The sequence below is a fragment of the Glycine max genome, chromosome 6 (genome assembly GCF_000004515.6).
Source record: "Glycine max cultivar Williams 82 chromosome 6, Glycine_max_v4.0, whole genome shotgun sequence".
Lineage (NCBI taxonomy): Eukaryota > Viridiplantae > Streptophyta > Magnoliopsida > Fabales > Fabaceae > Glycine > Glycine max.
In genome coordinates, this window is record NC_038242.2 from 8,399,125 (window position 1) to 8,423,286 (window position 24,162).

General features: G+C 29.2%; 2 protein-coding genes and 1 pseudogene across 5 annotated transcripts; 2 read left to right on the forward strand and 1 right to left on the reverse strand.

Moving 5' to 3' along the window:
• Positions 1–7,620: 7,620 nt before the first annotated feature.
• On the forward strand, positions 7,621–9,794 carry LOC100802091 (random slug protein 5-like). The gene is given in 5 exon segments (NM_001255109.2): positions 7,621–7,717; positions 7,844–8,020; positions 8,345–8,443; positions 8,762–9,004; positions 9,321–9,794. Coding segments are annotated over 5 exon segments (825 nt in total). The 5' UTR covers positions 7,621–7,642; the 3' UTR covers positions 9,552–9,794.
• Positions 9,795–10,910: 1,116 nt separating this feature from the next.
• LOC100817571 (phosphatidylinositol transfer protein 3-like) lies at positions 10,911–15,844 on the forward strand (annotated as a pseudogene).
• Positions 15,845–17,072: 1,228 nt separating this feature from the next.
• LOC100802621 (2,3-bisphosphoglycerate-dependent phosphoglycerate mutase 1) lies at positions 17,073–21,358 on the reverse strand. Of its 4 annotated transcripts, none has more exons than XM_006581484.4 (10): positions 21,220–21,358; positions 21,054–21,119; positions 19,884–20,157; positions 19,481–19,704; positions 19,045–19,163; positions 18,786–18,942; positions 18,325–18,426; positions 18,121–18,240; positions 17,475–17,531; positions 17,073–17,397 (listed from the first exon to the last, which is right to left on the reverse strand). In XM_006581484.4, the coding sequence occupies exons 3-9, from the start codon at positions 20,152–20,154 to the stop codon at positions 17,487–17,489; spliced, it is 1,038 nt and encodes a 345-aa protein (XP_006581547.1). In that variant the 5' UTR covers positions 20,155–20,157; positions 21,054–21,119; positions 21,220–21,358; the 3' UTR covers positions 17,073–17,397; positions 17,475–17,486. The 4 variants fall into 4 exon arrangements, with proteins under 4 accessions (XP_006581547.1, XP_006581548.1, XP_040872325.1 ...); XM_006581485.3 differs by having other exon boundaries at positions 21,240–21,342; XM_041016391.1 differs by having other exon boundaries at positions 20,689–21,119; positions 21,240–21,331.
• Positions 21,359–24,162: the final 2,804 nt, after the last annotated feature.

Here is a 24,162-nt window from a genome sequence, read left to right on the forward strand (position 1 = left end):
ACCTGTGTGCAGATCTCTTTATTATAGCTTTAACCGAATAAAGAGTATAAAACTAAGTTTTTTATTTGGTTACACATAAAACCAATTTAATAAAGAGATTTTTTATAAAAAAAAATATTCAATGCATGTTATACAAATAAATATTAACAATTTTTGTTATAAAATATATTAATAATAATAAAAAAATACATTTATAGTATATGTTTTAGGTATTAAATTTTATGATAATTAATTATTTTATTAATGTAAAGTACTATACATTTAATATATGTATATATTGAATTTAATAAATTTAGTAAACATATTTAATGAATATAATATTTAATAGTATTGTTTAACGTAACTATATATTATATTCCATTTTACTAATTGCTATTCTAGGGATAATGGTTAAGAATTAATAAATAAAAAATATTAAAATTATACTAACAAAATTGAATATTATACTATCAGTTTTTTTATTATTATATGTGTGTGAACTTAACTATATAATAATATTAAATATTTTATTTACTAAATGTAACGAAATTTTGTAACCATTATTGATTACCTTAAAGGGGTTGTTAAAAAGTTTAAAAAAAATTAAAGCATTTGATATTTAATGTTAGTAATATGAAAATTTGATGAATATGATTTTCATATGAAATTTGGATTATAAACGCATGTGTGTATTCTGTAATAAAAAAAAACATATGTGGATTTAATATGTTTTATATTCATAGTTCCTATTTAATGATAATTATTGGGTGTATGAAAACTCTGTAAAGAATTTTGATTATGTGAGAGTGAGAGGCATAAGTATTAATTATTATATAAATTAATATTAAAATTATAAGTCATGTGATTCGTTTTAAAATGTCATAAAACTTTTTAAGTAATAATTTTTTTAAAAAAATTTCACCATCAATACATGATTTTAGCCTTCCAAATTACTTTTCTTGAAAATTACTTTCTTATTTTCATCATCTATGTATGCTTTTGTATGGACCAAATTAAGATGAAGAGTAACTCTTATGATATGCTCAATTTAGAGGATAAAATTAGAGATGATGAGAATAAAAAAATATTTAAATTAAAATAGAATATAAAAAATGCATAACCCACATAAAACCCAACTTATTTCTCTTCTAAGTTTTTCTTTTGACAGATTCTCTTCTAAGTTCTAACTGTATCATTTAATAAGTGTATCAAACAAAAAAATCAATTTTACCACTATGTACATATATAACCACCACCAAATTATTTTGGTTGAGGGACAATTAATGTAGTGTCTGTGCAGCACTTGACTTTGCCATTATAGCTTTAACTTTAATGAATAACTTAGGGTTGTTGATTAGCAGACATTATTGGAGGACGAAAATGTATCTGATGTCTTCAAATGATAAAAGTAACTTGAAAAAAAAAGGTACAAGTAACGCAATATTGATTTTTGAATTTACTAATAAATATTCTTAAGACACTGATTTTTTTTTTTTGTTACATCTTAAGACACTGATCGATGAAATATTGAAAAATTAGATATGATATAAATTTGTATTTTTAAAATTAATTTAATATTCTCAAAGTTCTGTTATTAACAATCCTAATTTTGTTAACATACAAAAGAATTTAACATAAATTGTACACTATGCAACTCATGTAATTATAAACAGTGTTTTTAAAAAAATGAAATTAACAGAAAAATAGAAATGACATAATGAAAATTGTAATTTTACTAGCTAAATAAATTTATTTTAAAGTGAACTTATATATAAAATAAATAAGTAAAGATATATTTTTTTATTAACTTTATTTAAAATATATCATAATTCGTAATTTACACTAAATATGTAAACTGTAAATAATTTTTTTTCTCTTAATTTATACACATTTTACCTTCCAGTTAGGGATGAAGATGAGTGAGCAGTTTGTCGGGGCTTTTAACTCTGGGCCTATCTAAGGCTTAGTTTGACTTGACTTGTTTACTATAAAAGTTAAACTCAAACTTCTTTTTTTTAATTTAGATAAAAAAGCCAAACACAAATTATAAAAAAAAGTTTATTAATCTTGACAAGTCGGCCTGTTTAAATAATAATAATAATAACAATTATTATTATTAAATAAAAAACTTTTAAAACTCTTCATATTCTTATAAAATAATAAATAGAAAATAAAAGTATTTTTAAGGTGTATTGTAACCTTTACGCATTTTACTTCTACTTTGCATTCTCACTTTCTTAATTCATTTTCTTTCCGTGAGTTCTTGTATCTAGGCCAAATAGTCTTATCCATCATAGTTAAAATCATTCCTTATTTTTGTATGCATTTTCTTTAAGAAGTCTCGCAATCAGATTAATACTTTCAAGGAAAAAAATGTTTTGTAAAGACATTTTTAGATTATTTAAATATTTTTGTTTGATTATATTAATACAAATCATCTCTAATCCATACATTTTTTAATATTATGCTCTTTTTTTTCATTTTTTTTTCTTTTGACATACGGTGTATTTTAATTACTTGAATTTAATATGATTTTGTTTATCAATTATTTTTGGATTTGTATATTACTTATATGAAATTTTATTAGTTTTTTTTTAGTTAGTATCTCACTAGATTTTAAAATAATTAATTGATGAAAAACGTCTTTAAACGAATTTTTAAATAGACTTGTAGGTCAAGTCAGACTTTTATCTCAATGGAGTTGACCCTTTGAAAGAAGCCTATTACAAGTAATGAACTAAACTCAAATTTTACGTATTCAACTCAAGCCTTAACTCGACTCATTTCCATCCCAACTTCCAACTCTCTTTTTTATAAAATTATAATCTTTTTTATCAAAAAAATTATGTAACTAATATTTATAAAAAATATATTATTAACTGTTATTTTTTGTTTTGACATGCACACCGCATGACTTGGATAACAATAAAATGGACAAGTGTATGTAGCTGTGGCAACGGTAGAAGGCATCTGAGAAGCAGAATCCACACTAGGACCAGTGCGGCGAACGCACGCATATGGTTAATTCTTTGCTTGTTTATCGTTTACTGGCATCCACTTTCTAAACACTAGGGGAAGAAAATCTCTAAATTTTTTAAATAATAAAAAAATATAAGTTGAATAGAGTTAATAAAGAAAATGATGGAATAAAAAAAACTAATAATATAAAAATAATAGGAAATTAATATAAGTTAAAAGAAAATATAAAATTTTAGAAATAATTTAAAGGTAAAATTGTCAAAGTAGAGAGTAATTAATGGATGATTATCTAATTTTAATTAGTGAGTTATTTTTAATCTGCATAATTAAAGAGAATTAATTATTATTATTACTTTAATATTATTAAAAATAAAAATAAAATGATCTAAAAAATGCGAAAAAAATAATTACACAAAATTACATTACTATTGGTATAAATTCAAGCGATCCTCGGTTCATGTTAGAGGCGTACCATTTTATTTCAGTTTTTTTCTCTCTATTTCCTTCTCCACTTAAAAGGGCTTGGTAGTTGGGTTTTGCGCTTATAGTATGTTTGGATAGAGCAATTTAGAAAGGAAATTTATTTTTTCAATAAATTTAAAATAATTCATGATAAAATATTTTGTTTGGATAGAATATTTGAAAAAAAAAATAATTTTTGGTATTTTTATGAATCATTTTGATTGACTAAAACAATAAGATTTCAAATTCTCTAAAAAAATATAGAATTTGAAATTCCTTTTTCAGAGATGTTCACTCTAACTCACGTTTTTGCTCGCAACTCTTTCTCACTCAACACTCACAAGTACGGGTGATCAAAGTTTTTACGGCCGACATCGACATAAGTTGTTTTTCATTAACGTTGACCGATGTTTTTTCGGTTAGAATTTTTTTGTATGATGTCAACCAAAGCTATTTTTTGTCGATATCGGCTAAGATTTTTTTTAGATGATGTTGATCAAGGTTATTTTCTCATTCACGTCAGTCATGAGAATTTTTTGCTGACGTCGACCAAGAATTTTTTTGGCTGTTGTCATCAAGGTTTTTTCAATTGATGTTGACCAATGATTTTTTTGGCCGACGTTGATTAGATTTTTTCTATTGACATCGATCATGACTAACTTTTGAGTAGACACATGCTAGGGTTTTTCAGCCGACGTCAACTAGTTTTTTCCAGCCAACATCAACCAAAACTATTTTTAGCCATTATCGGCTAGGGTTATTTTTCAGTCGATGCTAGCTAGGGTGTTTTGGCTGATGTCAACTAGATTTTCTTAGCCGACATTGGTTAGAATTTTTTTTTGCAGACATCGACTAGGGTTTTCTGGTTGACATCAGCCAAACCTATTTCTTAACCACATTAACTAGGTTTTTTGGTTGATGTTGGTTATGATTTTTTCTGCTAACACCAGCTAGTTATTTTTAACTGACATTGGGTATGACTATTTTTAGTCGACATTGACTAGGTTCTTACAGTCAACATCCACTAGAGCTTTTTCGGTCGACATCGGTCAAACCTATTTTTTAGCCAACACCAGCCAAGACTATTTTATAGCCGATGTTAGGTAGGGTTTTTTGTCTGACATTGGTCAGGGCTATTTTTTAGCCAACTTCGACAAGAAATTTTTTGGTTAACGTTGATCAATGATATTTTTCGACTGACATCGGGTAGGTTCTATTGGTTTGCATCGACCAAACTATTTTTTTAGCTAATATTGCGTAGATTTTTTTGTCAACGCCTACTAGAATTTTTTAGGCTGACGTTGGCTAAAAATAGCATTGATCAATGTCGTTCGAAAAGATCCTAGTCAGTGTCGGTCAAACAAACCCTAGCCAACGTTGCTAAAAACACCTAGCCAACATCGGCTGAAAAATAGACTCAACCAACGTTAGCCGAAAAATAGTCCCGACTAACGTCAGCTGACAAACATTCCCGACATACTTTGACAAAAAAACCCTATTTGATGTCAACCGAAAAATAGTCTTGATTGATGTCAGTTTAAAAATATCACTGGTTGTGGTAAGACAAAATAATCCTAGTTAAAATTATCAATATTTTGTATTTTTAAATTATTAAAAGTTGAAAATATTTTTAATTAATATTTCAAAATTAGATTGTGTTTGTTTTCTATAAAGTTTAGTATTAAAATTTCATCTATTTAAAATATAAAATTAAAATTTTGCATATAGAAAAAATTGAATTATCTTATCCAAACAAAGAATTTAAAATTAAAAAAATTTAAATTGATTTATCCAAACAAATAAAAAAAATTAAAATCAAAGCAATTCAAATTCTAAACATTACCTGAAATTTTAAAATTCTCAATCCAAACAGAAGGTTAGTTTTGTTAAATACAACTATTACGTTAATTTTGATAGATTATAATATTGTCGGATTGTTTATGCGGGTTCAATTGCTCTTCCTTAATTCTTCATAATTAAGTTTTTTTTTTATCACGTATGGTAACCCTTTTAAACTTTTCAATAAAAAAAAAAAAAACCCATGTGTGCCTTAAGTTGCGAACGGTACGCGTTACCTGTTAGAAACTAATATGAAGTCAAGATGCACAAGTAATCTAAAATTGATTCATTTTGATATATTTCCAAATGATATTGAACGATGCCTTACGTTGCAAAGGCCAAAGGGAACATTTACTTGTTAAAAACAAAGCCAATGTGAAATGTTAATGAAATGTCAAAATGAACAGGTAATCTAATTTCAATTTCTGTCGTGCTTTTTGGGTTATTTGTCTTGATCTCTAAATTTTATATCAGTTAAAAATTATATAATTTAACTTTAAAATCAACACATGGTCTTATTTTTTTTAAAAGTTAAAATAAACAATCTGTTGGAAACCTGGTAAAGAAGAGAAAAAAGTTGGGAGAAAATGAAACCTTGAATGAAAATTGAATATCGATCAGGGAAGCAAGAGCGGAGTCAGGAGTATACTTTAGTAAAGAAAACATAAATTTATACATGCAAAATATATGCTAGAAATTTTAATGAGTGTATTTCTGTGAGTAAAAATGTAAAATAAAGGAAAATGTTTGATAAACACCTATATATTATTTAATGTTCAGAGAAAAAAAATATAAATATGATAAAGTTTATAATGTGATAAAAAAGAGAAATAAAAATAAATAAAAAGTGTTACCAATTTAATTAAAAAAACGATTTGTATATCATCACACTAAAATAAATATACTAAATTTAATTCCAGAGTTATTAATGATAACAAGCGATTACATTACCATTTAAAATTTATGATTGTTTCCCATTTATGTCATAATTTTTATATCAACTTATCCAATTTTTATCTTGATTTTGTTCATTTTTGGATTTTAACCAGGACAAATATAGAAGGGGACGAGCAGGGTTCGAGTCCCCATCTTGGAACTTTTTATTTATATACATACATATTTTAAAATTAATTATATTAAATTATTTTTGTATGTTGTTATTATAATAATGATTAATATTAATTAATATAAATTGTGTAAAATTAATTATATTTATTGTAACAAATAAAGTAATAACTAGTATAAAATTATATAAAATTAATTGTGTATTTATTGTTTTTTTTTGTATGTAGTGCGTGATCGAAGAAAATTTTACATAATATGAATCAAATACGAATTCTCTTGTTAAATAAATTATTTTCACTCATATAAATACAACATGTTACACTATCATACTAATCATTTGAGTTTCATTTTATGTGTTTGTTGTTATTATAATAATAATTAAGATTATCATCATTTAATATAAAAAATAGTTTTAATTTTATGTGTAAAAATAATATTTTTTAAAAAAATTATTATTTATAAAAAGTTAGACATTTAAACAATTATAAACGAAAAAAAATTCAGGCCTTTTATAAGTTTTCTGCATCCGTCATTAGTTTTAATTAATAAGGTACATGATAGGTTTTGTTGAATTTAATTTATAATAACTATTTTAGAAGTGATTTTTATAATATATTTTTTTATTGATTGATGATATATTTTAGTAGGATAGCAAGGGACCAAATTAATCATAATTAACAATATAAATACACATTAAAAGTTTGGAGTTGACCAACACCATGGCCTCCCAGGGTCAACCTCTCTCCCAGACATAATAGAAGACTTACTCGGATACTCCTAACAAATGAAATGAACTTGCTGACAAAATTGAGCTATTTAACCTAAGTGGCTATAAAATATATGCCACATTTCAATGAAGATATCAAACCTAAAAATATCGCAGGGATTTACTTTGGTTGTCTCATTGTTGGATGTTATGCCTTAATCATTACTCCCTTCGTCTCATAATCACCTATGTTTAGACTTTTTTTATATAGATAAAAAAAAATTAAATATTTCAAAAAAATTAATATTTATTAGGGAATAATTTTATTATAGTATCATTATTCTTTCTCTTAATTTCAATAAATATATTATTAAGTCTTTCAAAATAATATTATTTATTGCAGGATAAAATTAGGATAAAATTAAAATAGATATTTTAATATCTCATTAAAAAAATGAGAACATCAACTAATTTAAATCAAAGGTTAAAACTGTAATTATCTTTGGACAGAGGGAGTAGAAAGGAAAGTGAATAACTATTACTAGTACTACTATAAATTGGTACGATTCAACTATTCATTGTTAATTTTTAGCGTCCCTATACTAAAATAGCATGAGTGTGGATTTGAACAAAACTGCCTCCAACAGTCATGATAAAATGGCAATATCAGCAGAACAGCAGGCAAAGGTTAGTCTAATTATTTTTGTATATTAGTAACAAAGATACTATTACTCTTGTTGCATGTGAAAATACCAAGCCACAATGTTTTGAGTAAAGGATGTAGCCCATGATATAATTTGCTTTCTTTTCCAGATCATTGAGGTGAGAGGGTTGATAGGGCCACTATCTGATAAGGAATCTGTGTACTGTTCTGATGCTTCAATCTCAAGGTATTTAAGGGCACGAAATTGGAATGTCAAGAAGGCAGCTCAAATGTTGAAGCAAAGCCTAAAATGGAGAAAAGAATACAAGCCTCAAGAGATCCGCTGGGTAAGTTATTTAATTGTCTTGACTCTTTTTTATCAAGTTTAAGAGATAATGCATGGTTGAGATGTGTCCTTTTTCAATAAAACTAGGTTAAGATGGTTAAACTGAGTATTTTCTATTCACTTCCATCACTCTCTTTAGAGGAGTTGAGAGAATGCCAGAGTAAGCTTCAAAAAAAGTGCTCACAGCTCATTGTTAAGATTGATCAACTGAATCTGGTTCATTATTGTCTCATATGGTGGAATTTATGACCTCGACAAGATCTAGACTTATGTGATGCTTTATTCTGATAAAATGTTGTTTGACATGGAATATTTCTTAATGCAGGAAGAGGTTGCTGCTGTAGCAGAGAAAGGGATGTTGTATAGACCAAATTATTCTGACAAGTATGGGAGACCAGTGATTGTAATGAGACCTTGTAACAAGGTTTCTTCTGAGAATCTCTTTCAATCTCTATCTTGTTTAATTTAATGCCTGAAAAAGGAAGAATGAGAATAGGGGAGATGTACATTGTGGCCAGCTACCTCATTATTTTTCATTTTCACTTGTAGAGAACACTCTTTAATTTTTAAGACTTTGCATAGCAGTGCTGACCCTTTTACTCTCTGCTTTCTAATTGATGTCAAGGGTTTATGGATTATACATGTAACTAGTGTATTTGGTTAGAATCCGATTTACTATCAATTTTTAAAATTAATATCATTCATGTTTTTATTTCATATGTCGTCTTTGTTTGTACTGCAGAAATCAACACCAGCACAGGACATGATTAAGTATTTTGTATACTGCATGGAGAATGCCATTATAAATCTGCCACCACACGAGGAACAGTTGGCCTGGCTGATAGATTTCCAGGGTGTCAAGATGTCAGATGTGTCATTCAAGACGTCACGTGAAACTGTCCATATATTACAAGAATATTATCCAAAGCATCTGGGTTTGGCAATGCTGTACAAAGCACCTAGGATCTTCCAACCATTCTTCTCGGTAACTAAATAAAAGGCTTTTCATTATAGCACTTGCATCTTGTGTTTTGACAGTGTTTTTAAATACATGATGCTTTGGTATAAGCCATATATATCTGCATTGACTTGGTTAAGTGTTAAATGATGCTTGCGAAGTTAATGATGAGTGTATGCTGATTACTTTGGATGCCACTGATTCATCATTTAGTTGCTGAACCATAGAAGATTATTTTTGCTAGTATATGGTATTGTTGATCTTAATTGTCATGTTAGATGCTATTTAAGATTGATCATGAATCTAGTACTATTTTGTAATTTGAAAGAGTGAACTGCTGCAGATGCTAAGGCCATTTCTAGAGACAGAGCTTTACAATAAAGTAAAGTTTGGGTATTCGGACGACCACAACACAAAGAAGATGTTGGAGGATTTGTTTGATATGGATAAACTTGAATCTGCATTTGGTGGGAATGATGATACAGGATTTGACATGAATAAATATGCAGAAAGAATGAAAGAGGATGAAAATAAGATTCTTTCTTTCTGGACACAGGCCAAGTCTGTGTCTTAAATAAAGCTCCTTTTCCTTAGATTCAATCAGGGAAGATGCAAACTCTGATGCTTCTTACAATACATCTTGGTTTCTCAAAGGGGGAGAAATTAGAATGAGAAATTACCGACCTAAATCAGTGTTGAGTAAACTGTAATGCAGTTACATGCTATGACATTCTAGTTTGAAACCTAAATTCTAGACAACAAGTGTCGACTTCATGTATGATTTATGATTATAAATAATTTTGCCTCGTTGCTTGAAGCTTCTGACCTTTGAAACAGGCATGGAATGCATGAGATTGACAATATTTTCCCTCATAACCAAGGACAATTCTAAGCATTTTTAATTAACAAGAAATAAATAAATAAAATATAGTACTACAAGTCTACAACTCGCAGTATCAATATTATTTTTCTTCGTTGTATATGAAAGGAGGGAGAAAATGAGAGGTATAAGACTAGAGTAGAATATCCAGCAAAAATCTCATTAGAACCGATTCACAATTATAATAATGGACCTGAACTGCATATTTCACCGTTTCCTAAGATGTATCAACAACGGGCTCATGGAAACAATTACTTGCTCGCCGTATGAGATAAATTACAGCGTTTCCACATTTATAAGATACATCAACAAGTAGTCAGTGCCATGCTAAATTAGTTAAAAAGAAGATTTAAGGACCTTAGTCAATTGCAACATCACAATAAGGTATCAATCCAAGTAGCGGATGATTACTGACTAATAATTGATCAGAGACTCCAGAAAGTGCCACATTTTCTGATATCAAAAACAGTAAAAAACAGTCAGATTATTTACCGCTTTGCTTATTTTCCGTTACTCTTATGTGTTGCCCATGCTAATCAACCAGACTAGTTGCAACCAAAGGAAAGATTTTAGATTTAACATTTATCCATGTAATTCGTGGAAAAGAAAAATAAAGCTTACAATTTCTCCTAGAAAAAAGTAGCACATGGAGTAACCCCGTTGGAATATAAATCTAAGGTAAAATCCCACATCAAATAAAAATAAAAAAGTTAAACACCATATAAATGAGAAAAAAAATTATATATTTATTTTCACATCAATAATGTCTTCAATAAATAAAAAGATTTTAGATTTAACATTTATCCATGTAATTCATGAAAAAGAAAAAAGAAACTTATAATTTTTCCCAGAAAAAAGTAATATATGGAGTAACCGTTGAAATACACATCTGAAATAAAATCTCACATCTAATAAAAATAAAAAAATTAAACATCATATAAATAAAAAGAAGAGTCATAAATCTATTTTCACATCAATAATATCTTCAATAAATGGATGAATGTCAACGAGAAAATCATCCATCAATTGCAAAACTCTCCTGTTTTTAGACTCATGGGTTTCTTCGACGACCCTTGTGCAAAGCATTCATTTCTTGTTACAGATCGAGGTATCCTTTCTTTCTTTTCTAGGTATCTAAGTTTAACATCTTGCAATGAACATGATCCATATGATGATATGCAAGGGAACTGGATGATACATCACATGATGTAGTTCCAATTCGGTCTTAACTCAGTCATACTCGTCAATTATAACTCAAATCTCGATGCACTCCTTCATACAAATCTGCTTGATGTAAAATGGAGTATTACGTTTATGCTTTTATCAAATGATGCCTCAATTTATGTATGTTGCAATGTAATTATGTTGTTAATAACATCCTAACAACTACACATATCCCTACGCTATCTTGAAGGAATATTTTCATCCTCCTTTGTGTAGTCTCAACTCTGATAAGTAACACATGATAATTAAAATTATAATAATATTTGGGTTAAATTATTTTTTTTCTATCTTTATATTTATATTATAACATGATAACAAAAAAACACACATTACTATTTAAAAATACATAAAATATTAAATATTATATTTGAAGAATGCTACTACCTATTCTAGTTGAAGTGTATTAGCATTTAACACAAAAAATTTAGATGATAAAATCATCGGTTGCTTTATTTTCCAAAATTTAATTCAAGGATATTGTCGTATTTTATTATTTAATTTTAAAAAAATAGATTTTTTTTTCTCTCCTATTATTCTCCTGTACATAAGGAATTTTTTATTTTATTTTTTAAATTAAATGATAAAGTACAATAATATTCTTAAATTACACTTTGAAAAATAGACTATTCGATGATTTTTTAGTTCATTTTTTTATATTGAATGCATCAATTTGATGGATATTAACATTCCCCATTATATTTATTATTTATATAGTACGATTCTCCCATTTCCTTGAAGATGATGGTTTAAAAATTAAAATATTTTTTTTGTTAAAAAATATAATATTTAATTTTATAAAAGCATACATCTTAATTTTTAATATTTTTTATTCATTAATGTTTTTTATTCATCTATCTTAATTTTTAATATGTACTAATGAAACTTATTTAAGTAAGAACACTTTATTATCATAAAAAATGAGAACAATGATAGTTTTATTTTATTTTTATATAGGAAACCATGATAGTTAAGATTTAAAAAACATACATGCGAACTTTATGTGATTACTAATTAATAAGTTGTTAATTTTGATCATATACCTGTAATTAATAATTATATAGGTCTAAATTTATAAATCTCACACTAACCAGGCGTTTTGGTTTCTTGGTTCCCTCACCAAGAAATTTCCACAAGGTTATTTAAGTTGACTATAAGATTAATCAATAGTTTGATATTTAGTCATATTTAAAAAAAAATGAACCTATTAAAAAATATATTATGCGAGTCCTTTTCCAAAAAAATATATTTTATGAGAATTAAATTTAATTTTTTTCTATAAACTCAACGTGTGTTGCTAATTAAACAACGCCTATTGCTTAAAGTTTTTATTATTTGAGAATAAGAAAAATAAATATTAACGATTAAATAAATGGTTAATATTAAACACACGTCATACATAAATTTTCATTTTTAAAACAAATTATCTGAAATTTTAAATATTTATATCTTAATGTTTTTTTAATCTTGATCATATGTTTGTAAAAAAAATAAAATTAAACATTGCCCATATGTTGTTCTTCTCGTATAACAAACACTTTTGCATTAAATACATGTTTTACGTGTTTATATATTATCCCTTCTAACACCATCATATTAAATGAGTATTACGATTGCATACAACCACCACAGTACGTACATGTCGATTGACATGGACAATTAGTTTGTTATTTGTTATTAACCTTATTTAAATTGTATAACTGTCAGAATTTACACTAAAGGATAAGGTAAATGTTCGATTCTTAGATGCAGAGTTGTCTTAAATACTTGTAAAAATATTCATAATGATATCTAATTCGAATATAATTACTTTTATTAAAAAATATTTATGAGACATGTAGAAAGATATATCGTAACTTTAAGTATTTTAGTTTATTTCAAAACATTTCTTATTTAGAAAAAAGAAAATATTAGTTATTTTTAATGATATCTTAGTTTACACATATTTTACCTCAATATTTTTAAAAAAAATTATGTACTAATAATATAAAATAATATTATATTATCATCTAATCACAACTATAATTTATATTTAAATGATAATATAAATGCATGACTATTGAACTCATTTTTAAATAGATTCATAAATTACATTTTAACTCTATTAGTAAATATATTTTTTTTATAAAAATAATGATTTTATCATTAAAAGATTTTGTAATTAATGTTTTTTTAATATGTACTAAAAAATGAGACATCTAACACAATGTAAAATAATTTACATTCTTATTTAATCACAATGATATATATATATATATCTATATATATATATATATATATATATATATATATATATATATATATTAAATTTGTTGATTTGTTATACAAATTGTGGTTTCTATTATCCTCTTAAAAAAAAATCATGTAACAATGTTTTTTTTAGCATGCACACCGCCTTATTTGGACCACATTAAAACTGGTTAGTGTAACTGTCACACAGTGGCAGGATGCATTAATAAAGAAGCAGGAGCAGGAGCAGAACCTGAATCTACACTTGAACTAGTTCGGCGAGCACGCGTAAGGTTAATTATTTGCTTGTTTATCGTTTTCTGGCTTATCCACTTTCTCAATATTGCAGGGTGTTCATCTTAGCTACTAGCTAGTACCATTTATTTATTTCCATTTTCTTAAATATTACGTTAATCTTATCATGTTCTTTTTTTCTTCTTTGCATTTCCTCGAACTATGGTTATGATGTATTTCGTGTTTATATTGTCTTATGACTGTCGGTTCGTTTTTGTGAGTTTAATCGCTCTTCATTTTCTTCTTAGTTAAGTTTTTTTTACCCCGTGTGCCTTACGTTGCAAAGGGTATACGTTACCTATTAGAAAGAAAGTGAATGTAAAATGTAAACGACATGTCAAGATGCACAAATAATTTTAAAATGATTCAATTTGATATCATTTCCAAATGTCTTGGAATGATACCGTACTTTGCAAAGGGTGTACTACCTTTTAGAAGAAAAAAAAAAGTGAATATGAAATGTAAATAAAATGTTAAGACTTAAGAAGCACAAATAATCTAAAGTTTATTCAACTTGATGTCATTTCCAAGTGTATTGACTTGTCTTGTATGTGTACGTGTGTTTGTTGTGCTTTTTTATTAGCTTTCTACTTGCCGACTACAGTGAAGCTTAATTGTCATTATGTTTTGTTTTGTCATGCTCTATGGGTTTACAACTCTTATTCCTCAGGATCTCTAAATTTTATCTTAATTGAAAAATTCTTATGCCTAATTTTTATAATTAATAACAACAATAAAATCTTATCTCATCAGATAAGATGGTAAGATCAGTTACATGAATCACATACTTTCTTCCTTGTATGATTAAAACCAAACTATTTTTTTTGAAGCTATTAAAACCAAACTTTTATAATCAACACATGTTCTTATTCTTAAAAAAATAAATAAACTGTTGGAAAACATGTTAGAGAAGAAAAGGTTGGGAGAAAATATAAGAAAAATCCATTATCTGAAAGTGAGAACGTGCATGGAAATAGTATATGAAGGAAGTGAAGTTTATATGCAACATGTTTTGAGTTAACCACTCCTAACAAATGAAATAAACTTGCTAACAAAATTGTGCCAACTAACTTTGAGTTAACCACTAACTCTGGTAATATAAACTATTTAACATAAGTAAATGGCTATAAAAGGAATTCCACGTTACGTCGGTGGACCACATAGGTTTTGTTTAAGGAAACAATACTTTTAAAGTTTGTAGTTATATAGGAAATTGCAGACGAGTCCGCATAATGAGGTGTTGTATAAAAATGTAACACTATGTCATTGTTGTTCAACTGTTCATTGTTAATTTTTTGTGTTTCTATACTGAACAGTATTAGTCAGGAGCTGAAAAAAAACTGCCTCCAACGGTCATGAGAAATTGGTAATATCTCAAGAACAGCAGGCAAAGGTATGTCCAATTATTTTGCATTTTTTGTATATTAACAAAGATACTTTTACTCTTGTTGCATGTGAACTGAAAATATCAAGCAGCAATGTATAATAATTTGCTTCCTTCCAGATCAATGAGGTGAGAAGGTTGATAGGGCCACTATCTGATAAGGAATCTTTGTACTGTTCTGATGCTTCCATCTCAAGGTATTTAAGGTTGCAATATTGGAATGTCAAGAAGGCAGCTCAAATGTTGAAACAGAGCCTCAAATGGAGAAAAGAATACAAACCTGAAGAAATTCGCTGGGTAGGTTACTAATTGCCTTCAATTTTTTTTTTGATGAATTTTAATTTTTAAGAGGACCTGAGAGAATACCAGATTAAACTGCGAAAGAAGTGTTCATAGCTCAGCCATATCTATGACTGCTTACCTTGTTTTGTTTTGTTTTGGTTATATCTAGCAATATTCTAGATAAACTACCAGTAACTGATTTTGTTAACATATTATTGTCTCGCGTGGAATGTGTGATCTGGACATGCTTTAGGCTCGTGTCAATTTTCACGCAGTGATATTTTATTCTGTAAAATGTTATTTCACATGGATTTCTCCTTAATGCAGGAAGAGGTTGCTGAGGAAGCAGAGACAGGGATGATGTATAAACCAAATTATCATGACTAGTATGGGAGATCAGTGCTTGTAATGAGACCTTGTCGCCAGATTTCTTCTGAGAATCACTTTCAATATCTATCTTTTTGTTTTGGCACAGTTATGCTTATTTAATTAATAAGGATGTAATCGTATAAAAGTCAGACTCAGCGCTTGGAATGAATTAAAATGTAATAATGAGAATAAGAGATGTATTACAGTACCTTAGTTTTCCATTATATGCTGTATTTTGATTAGTTGGAGCCCTTGCAGAAAGAAACTTTGATAATCCACAAACTCTGTTTATTAACACTTTTTTTCGAGTAACGTCATCCATGTTTCTCGGTAACTAAATAAAAGGCTTTTCATCATAACACTTGTATCTTCTATATGGTGTTTATATATACATGCTGCTTTGGTATAGGCAATATATGATATATCTGCATCGACTTGGTGAAGTGTTAAATGCAGCTTGCAAAGTTAATGAGTGTATGCTGACTACTTTGGATGACGCTGGAGGATTTATGGTCTTTTCTCCTAACTGATGCATTTTTTTTTTTTTTTGCAAAGATTATTTTTGTTAGTGTGTGTGTGCGTGTGCATTGTTGATTTTTAAATTGTGATGTTAGCTGCTATATAAGGGTGATTATGAATCTAGGGCCATTTGTAATGTGAGAGTGAATTGCTGCAGACGGTAAAGCTCTTTTAGAGACTGAGACTATTAATAAAGTTTGGCTATTCGAACGACCACAACACAAAGAAGATTATGGAGGATTTGTTTGATAAGGATAATCTTGAATCTGCATTTGGTGGGAATGGTAACACAGGAGTTGACATAAATAAATATGCTGAGAGAATGAAAGACGATGACAATAAGAAGCATTCTTTCTAGACACAGGCCAAGTCTATGTCATCAGTTGCACACAATGCTCCTCTAGATTCAATCAGGTTAGATGCAGTTTCTGATGCTTCTAACACTGGGAAAATAGACTGTTCCCCTGTTCCTAATTGATCAATACATCATGGTTGCTCAAAGGGACAGAAATGCCGTGGCATTGTGGAATGAGAAATTACATACCTAAATTAGTGTTGATTCAACTGTAATGCAGCAAGATGCTATGACATATATTCAAGACACCTAGTGTCAACTTCATGTATGATTTATGATGATAAATAATTTTGTCTTGTGCCCCGAAGGTTCTGAGTTTTGAAACAAGCAAGAAATGCAAGCTTATGCATCAGCTTCTCGTGTGATTGACAATATTTTTCCTCATAAACAGGGATAAATTTTAAGTAATTTTAAAAAACTAAAAACAAATAAATAAAACCTACTATCAACATAAGTTTTCTTATCTTCGTTGCATATGAAAGGAGGGAGAAAATGAGATGTACAAGAGTAGTCAAGGAAAAGTAGGAATGTAGGGAGTTTTTATAATAAAACTTTCAAAATATCCAGTAAAATCCACAATAGAATTGATTTACAATTACAATTATCATAATGGACCTGAACTGCAAGTGTTACAGTGTTTCCACATTTATAAGATGCATCAACAAGTTCTTGGAAATAGTCAGCTCGCTCACCATATGAGATAAACATACATAAAAAATGGAAATTCATCTCTAGATATACTGATTCAACACTGTACTCGCACATCGAAAACAACCTAGCTTTAGGACAAGTGCAAATATTCTATGTACCTAACACAGTGCCACTGAAAACATCTTCCCCCTTTGTGATTCAACTGTGACATTCCTGATTAAATGTGAATGTATTTCCTGAAACAGTGAGAAAATGCAATTTAGCATATTAATATAGAAGCAAAAGAAGAAGAAAAGAATCGGTGAGTGTTTACCTAAATAACATATCATTGGAACATGTCATCCAACTTCTGCTTGTAAAGAGCCAAACGCTGGGAACAAGTAGAGTTGTCAGTGCCTTGCCAAATTAATGACTAATAGAGCATCAGTCCAAGTAACAGATGATTAATGACTAATAATAGATCAGAGCTGCCAGAAAGTGCCAACATCATCCGTATACATTTAATTTTTGTGCTCAGTACCAAAGTGCAGTCAGAAATTTGAGGAACAAATGCCACTTTTTTGTTGGTTTCAAAAGCAGTCTAGAAATTCGCATATAATTGAATTTGTTATCAGAAACTAATCACTGCTTGTTTTCAGTTATGTGTTGCCCATGCTAATCAACCAGACTAGTTGGAATCAAAGGAAAGTTTAAATAACAATTTCTCCCAGATGAGAGTAACAGTGAGGCTTTCTTAGTTTAACAAGAAGAACAAATAACAATAACAATCATAATAAGTAGTAACATAGTGCTTAGAGACACGTGACAAATAATTTCACAAGCAAAAGCATTTTTATGTTCTATTCAATCTATTGGTAGAGGACTAAAAGTGCCATTGCAGTCTTCCAGACAAATAATATCTATTGTTAAACATTTCATTAGAAAAGAGAAGTGTCTTAAAAGGGCTATAAACAGCATACCCTAGTATAGGCATAAACTCCAGCTTCGGAAGGTCCTATGGGACTCCCCCTCCTAATGAATCTTCCCTCTTTGAAAATGTAAAGCATGGGAATTCCAGTTGACAGTTCCAAACTAATGACCTGATGAAAGGTGAAAGAAAAAAATCATAACTATGTATGATAAGCAAACTTATGAGCCACAATAATTCTGAATAACCCAGTCACCTCTTGGGAAGTTAATTTATCAAGGTACATGATAATGGATCTCAATGAATTCCCATGGGCTGAAATCATAACATTCTTTCCAGATAAAAGTTGAGGTTCAATCTGCAGAATTGATGTCAATAGCATCAGTCCTTTATCAGCGTTATATGATGACTTCAACCATACAAGAAATTTGGCCATACAACATATATCAAACTACTACATAGTTCCTCTCCTGCATATACAGGCTTGAAGCTACATTAGTAGCATAAAACACCAAACATATAGCAAATACGTAACTGAACTAAAGCAGAGTTACAGAGTTGAGAGGAACACCTAGTTTAAAGATTCACCACATTTCTGGAAAACTTGAACATCAAATTTAACACACAAAAATGAGGAGGGGAGGGTGGATGTAATTTACAAATGAGAATTCTTTTTAAAAAATGAAACAAAAATGAAAAAACTAAATTTCCACTTACTTGATCTCTGAAATAGGCAACTGCTCTTTCAGCACACATTTCCAAACTTTCACCATTTGGAGGAGGTATGTCATAACTTCGTCGCCACTCATGGACTTGTTCTTTCCCATATCTGTCTGCTGTTTCTTGCTTATTGAGACCCTGCAGCTCCCCATACCTGAAAGGATAGCAATTATGTTATACCAATAGTATGTTAATCTTATTCATGACATTGTAAAACAGAAATTTCAAACACTGGAAGCAGGAAAAAGATTACTACATTCTTTCATTTAGTTGCCAAGCTGCTATGACTGGAATGGACTGTTTCTTTGTATCTTCACTAAACACTTGACTCCATGACCTTGCTTGTTCACTCTCATTATGCATAAAGATAGGGACCTGCTGGGAAGTTGAGGATTTAGGAAATAACATTTGAATACTATACTGCAGCAGATAAATTTTTTTTTCAAATGGTCTAGAATAGAGTTTATGTATGTAATCAGCAACAAGCATAGCAAAACCTGTCAATTTTTGCATTAACCAATTTTCTGGATTGTGGTGTCAGTATAAATAGATCAAAATTCCTGTCTTTTCAGTTAAGCACTAGAGATTTGGAATATGGTATGCTTATTCATATGACCGAAGCTTTCTAAGGAAATATTAGTTGCATATTGTGTCAGTGTTGACAGCAGAAAAAAGGTATCCATTTGTGTTACCTTCCCACGACGGTGCTGGGTCATGGCAAGCATGGCTGTCATTTGTGCACGAATCAAAGCCGATGTAAATATGACATCAACAGGAATGCTGCTAATTCTTTGTCCAGCTTCAATTGCCTCATCTATACCCTTCTTGCTGAGAGGGACATCAACACACCCTGTGAATAAGTTCTTCTCATTCCATAACGACTCACCATGGCGAATAAGGATTAAAGCAGCTTCATCTGAGTCAGAACATATTGAACAACAGTTAGATAACACCCAACCGACAACTTGAACTGCCTGAATGTTGCAACCACCTCAAACTTGGTGAATCCAACTTCAAGAAAGCAATAAACATGGACACATTTAGCAAAGAAGGTCATCCAGCAATAAGTATAATTGACATGAGCATTTATCTTACTTGATTTCTTGTGAGTGTCACCAATGTTGCTTCTTGAAGGGGACAACACTGGATCAACCACTGATGTTTGCGAAGCTAGGGATTGAATTACACAACAATTCCTCTGGCCAGAGCGGTTACTTCTTCTCGTTGACAAGCCATTACTGCTGATAAAATCCCTAGCCACCAATCTTACTAAATTGTTTTGATGTTTTTGGTGATTATTTAAATTATTCAGATAAGAATGGGACTGCAAAGTGCCAATAGCCTGGTAATATACTTCAGCAGCCATTATCTGAAAATTGAAAACAAACAGCTGAGAAAGACAAAACCACTTTAGAGTTGACAATTCAGGAACAGGGCAACAGTGCTTGGTTGCTGTGGTGCACAAGAGATGTAGCTAACATGTAGGTTTATTTAGTATCATGATGTACCCTCAAATATTTGAATCAAGGAAGCAACAAAAGGATACTTACTTGCTTAGAAGAATGTTCAATGCCAGAAAAAACAAAGAAAAAAAACTACCTTACATCACTATCTAAATCATCATAGCCATAGGGAAATTAGAAAAATGATTTCAAATAAAGAGATAGCAGATCTATAAAAGGAATATAGCAACGAAACAAGAGAAATCCCACATAGAAGTTTGATACGTAAATAGAAAAATAATGAGAAAGTTCCTTTTTTTTTAATTTTACAACAAGTATTAAGTCAAAAACCACGAAAACAAATGGAATCAGCGTACCCCAGATGCAAGTAATCAAAGAAAAGAGTTAAACGAAGAAGCAAGACAAATGTGAAAGAGAATATAATGACATTAATATACCAGGTTTATATAATAGACGTAGTGAGGAAAACGAGGTGGAGGCAATGCAAGAGTGCGTAGAATGAGTTTATTATTATTATGATAGAATGTAAGGAAGAAGAAGACGATGATGGAAATACAGAACAGAAGCAAAGGTAATGTCCAAGGTAGTTGTAATTGTCAAGAGTCTCAACTGGCACGAGAAATTGACACAGCATAGAAATACAAAGAAGAAAAGGTGGTAGGTTTGTTTGTTTGTTTGTTGTGCACAAAAAAGAAAAAGGGTGAAAGTGAAACACCAAGAGCAGTGCACAACTCTTCTCTATATGGTGGGCTTGATAGTTGACACACAAATGGCACGTGTTTATGTTTATGTCATCACATACCAGTTCTTTGAAGACCAAACTTGACAAAGGCAGTCTCTCCCACCAACCCTCCCTTTGCTAGTATCACTGTTTTAATTCAACATTTCAACGATGAGATCAATGGCCTTGAAATTGAAATTTTCAAAGGCTATAAAATATAAATTAACCATGCTCGCGTGTTACATACAATAAACAACAAACAACTACCACATCGCTTCCGGTGGCTGCAATGGAATATGCCCTCGCATTGTGCGCCTGCCTTGAATCACCCATTTTCCTCCTGTACCAAATGAGGAATGGAGTTCTATCTTGGGCAAAATTTAGATGATTTTTCTAAATGTTTTTAAAGAAATAAAATAACTCATATTTTAATACATAAGCAATTACATTCAAATTGTGTGAGGTTTCTTTATGTAATATTAAAGAGATTAATTGATGTACTGAAAATATTTTTATACAGGCATTCAATAAAATTTGATCACTTTATTATTAGCTCATCATATTTATTGTTATGATGTTTTGAAAACAAAAACAAATTATTGTTATGATGTGATATTTAACATTGACGATAAATATAAGTTAATTAAAATATTTTTTTAAAAGAAAAGCCACCATCTTTGTCATTAAATAATTTTAAATCATTTGACTGTACTTTCATAAATTATTTTATTTATTTTATTAAAATTAATATGTTGACTAATTGTTACTGCCTCTAGTGTTTATCATAAGAAAAAAATGATTTTACATTTATTAAAAAAAAATTAAGTAATATCAAGAATTTAGTTAATTTATTTAAATTATGTTAATCTTAAAACAAAAATGATTTTTTTGAATGATCTATCTAAAAGAAGAGCTTGATTCTCAATATATGTCAAATTTTATTGGATTAATAATAATCATGCATTATAAATAAGATTAGTCTATTACTTAGTGGATTAAAAAATATTTTTGGACTGTCTGATAAAAAAAAATCATTGATTGACACTTGATATCAAACTTAAAAAGAAAAAGTGTTTTCACCTTGTTAAATGAATGGGATTTTAAATATATTCTCAAGACAAAGTTATGTCCCTTAATATCAAACTTTATTATTATTATTATTATTGAGGGCCTCCTTTATATTGAAAAATATTGGTGATTGTGAAAAGTATTAAAAGGACAAAAAATCTAGCTATTCACAAACTATTAGATTCGATTTCGATATTTGTCTATATATACAAAATATTATTAGAAAGAATTTCCACTTTTTAACACTGAATGATACTCTAAAACGTTTGAAATTTGAAATTAGATCAGTGAATCCTCTTCGAAATTTTAAAAAAATGAAAAACAATTTCAAATGTGAATAAAATAGTTATATATAACCAAAATGTTATTTTTTATTGATAAATATAATCAAAATATGTTTTTGCTAAAATTTATGTCCTGAAGGGTTGCACACAACAGCATTTGTGAACTTTCCAGGTTTCAAATGGACGTAATCATAATCCAACCCAACATGCCCCAGCCCCCAAGACCTGACAAGTTCACTGCGGCTGTTGCTAAGCGCACCTAGTAACTGTGTGCGATTCCTGTTTTGCCCTTCCATGGTCCAAACGATTTTTTTTAAATTTTTTTTTAAAATATACTTTACGAATTAATTTAAAATTAATAGCCCAAGCAGGAATCAAACCTATGACTTTTGCATTGCTAACACAACACTTTAACCAACTAAACTAATACATCAATTATGTTATAAAATAATTAATGCTATATATAACACTAAAATTTCTAATATATATTTAATTCACATGTAAATTTAGATAATAAATTTTGGTGTTATTTATAGCATTAATTATTTTATAACATAATTGATGTATTAGTTTAGTTGGTTATCGTGTGTTTATTGACATAAATCTACTAATTTATTTGTTGACCTTATTACAATTGATTTTGATCTAATAACGTATATTTTTTACATATATAAATTTTAAATAAAAATTATAGGTTTCATAAAAATTCATATATGTAAACATATTAATTATTATATCAAAATTAATTGTCACAAAATTTATTATCTAAATTTACATTAGATATACATTAAAAAATTTAATGTTATATATAACAACATTAATTATTTTATAATATAATTGATATATTAACTCAGTTGATTAGAACATCGTGCTAATATGTTAATAATGTGAAAGTCACATCCGTATGAAACTTACGGATTCATAAGCCTCATACGAATTGACCAATTGGTATGAGACTTATGAATTGCCCAATCCATATCAGTTTTAGGGAAGGACAAATAGAAAATCACACACAATTGCTGTGTGTACGGCAATTGTGCTGGTGCGAGAACAGCCTGCGTCATTGTTTCGTGGGCTACTCATAAATTATGGGCTCATGTTTCTCGTTGCTTTGCTGCCATTTCTTTTTGCATTCCTCTTTTTTCTCTTTGCATATCCACTTACTTTTTTTATATTCCCATTCATCTCACCTTTACACTCCTCCCCTTCTTACAACCTCCCATAAGAGAAACTATTAAGTGGTTATGGTTCCTAATTAATCATTACATGATACGTAATTGAGTAATCTTATTTTTTTGTGCAAATTGAAAAACTTAAATACATATCATATAGAAATTGGTTTGAACCGTGAACACTTGGTGGTCCTAAACTACCGAAGAATGTTTCCTCACACACCGCACAGGAAGTACACATTCTTGTTTTAAGCCTTAGATACGGATCCCTTACCATTTTGTAAGTCAGGCTTATGATGAATACTCAGTGCTATTGAGCATAATTCTCTGCTTACTAGTGTGCTCAATATTGAACTGTATTTCTTGTTGTGTGAAGTGGTGGTATGTAGCTCCATAGCATAATTTAGGAACTTACACCTGAACACTGTTCATTGAATGCTCCTAAAAATCTGACCATATAATCCGAATTCCTTGCTCTTTAACCATGAGAATTGAGAAATGCATCACAGGTGCACAATGCACTGGAACTTAGAAGTGCATACTTGCTTGAGAGAATCTTCATAAGACCATAACTTTTTATATTTGTATCACCGGTTCACTGTCAAAAGGGGAAATTGGATTATCCTCTTGAAGCTCAATGATACTTCCTAGTTTTTTAAGTTAGCA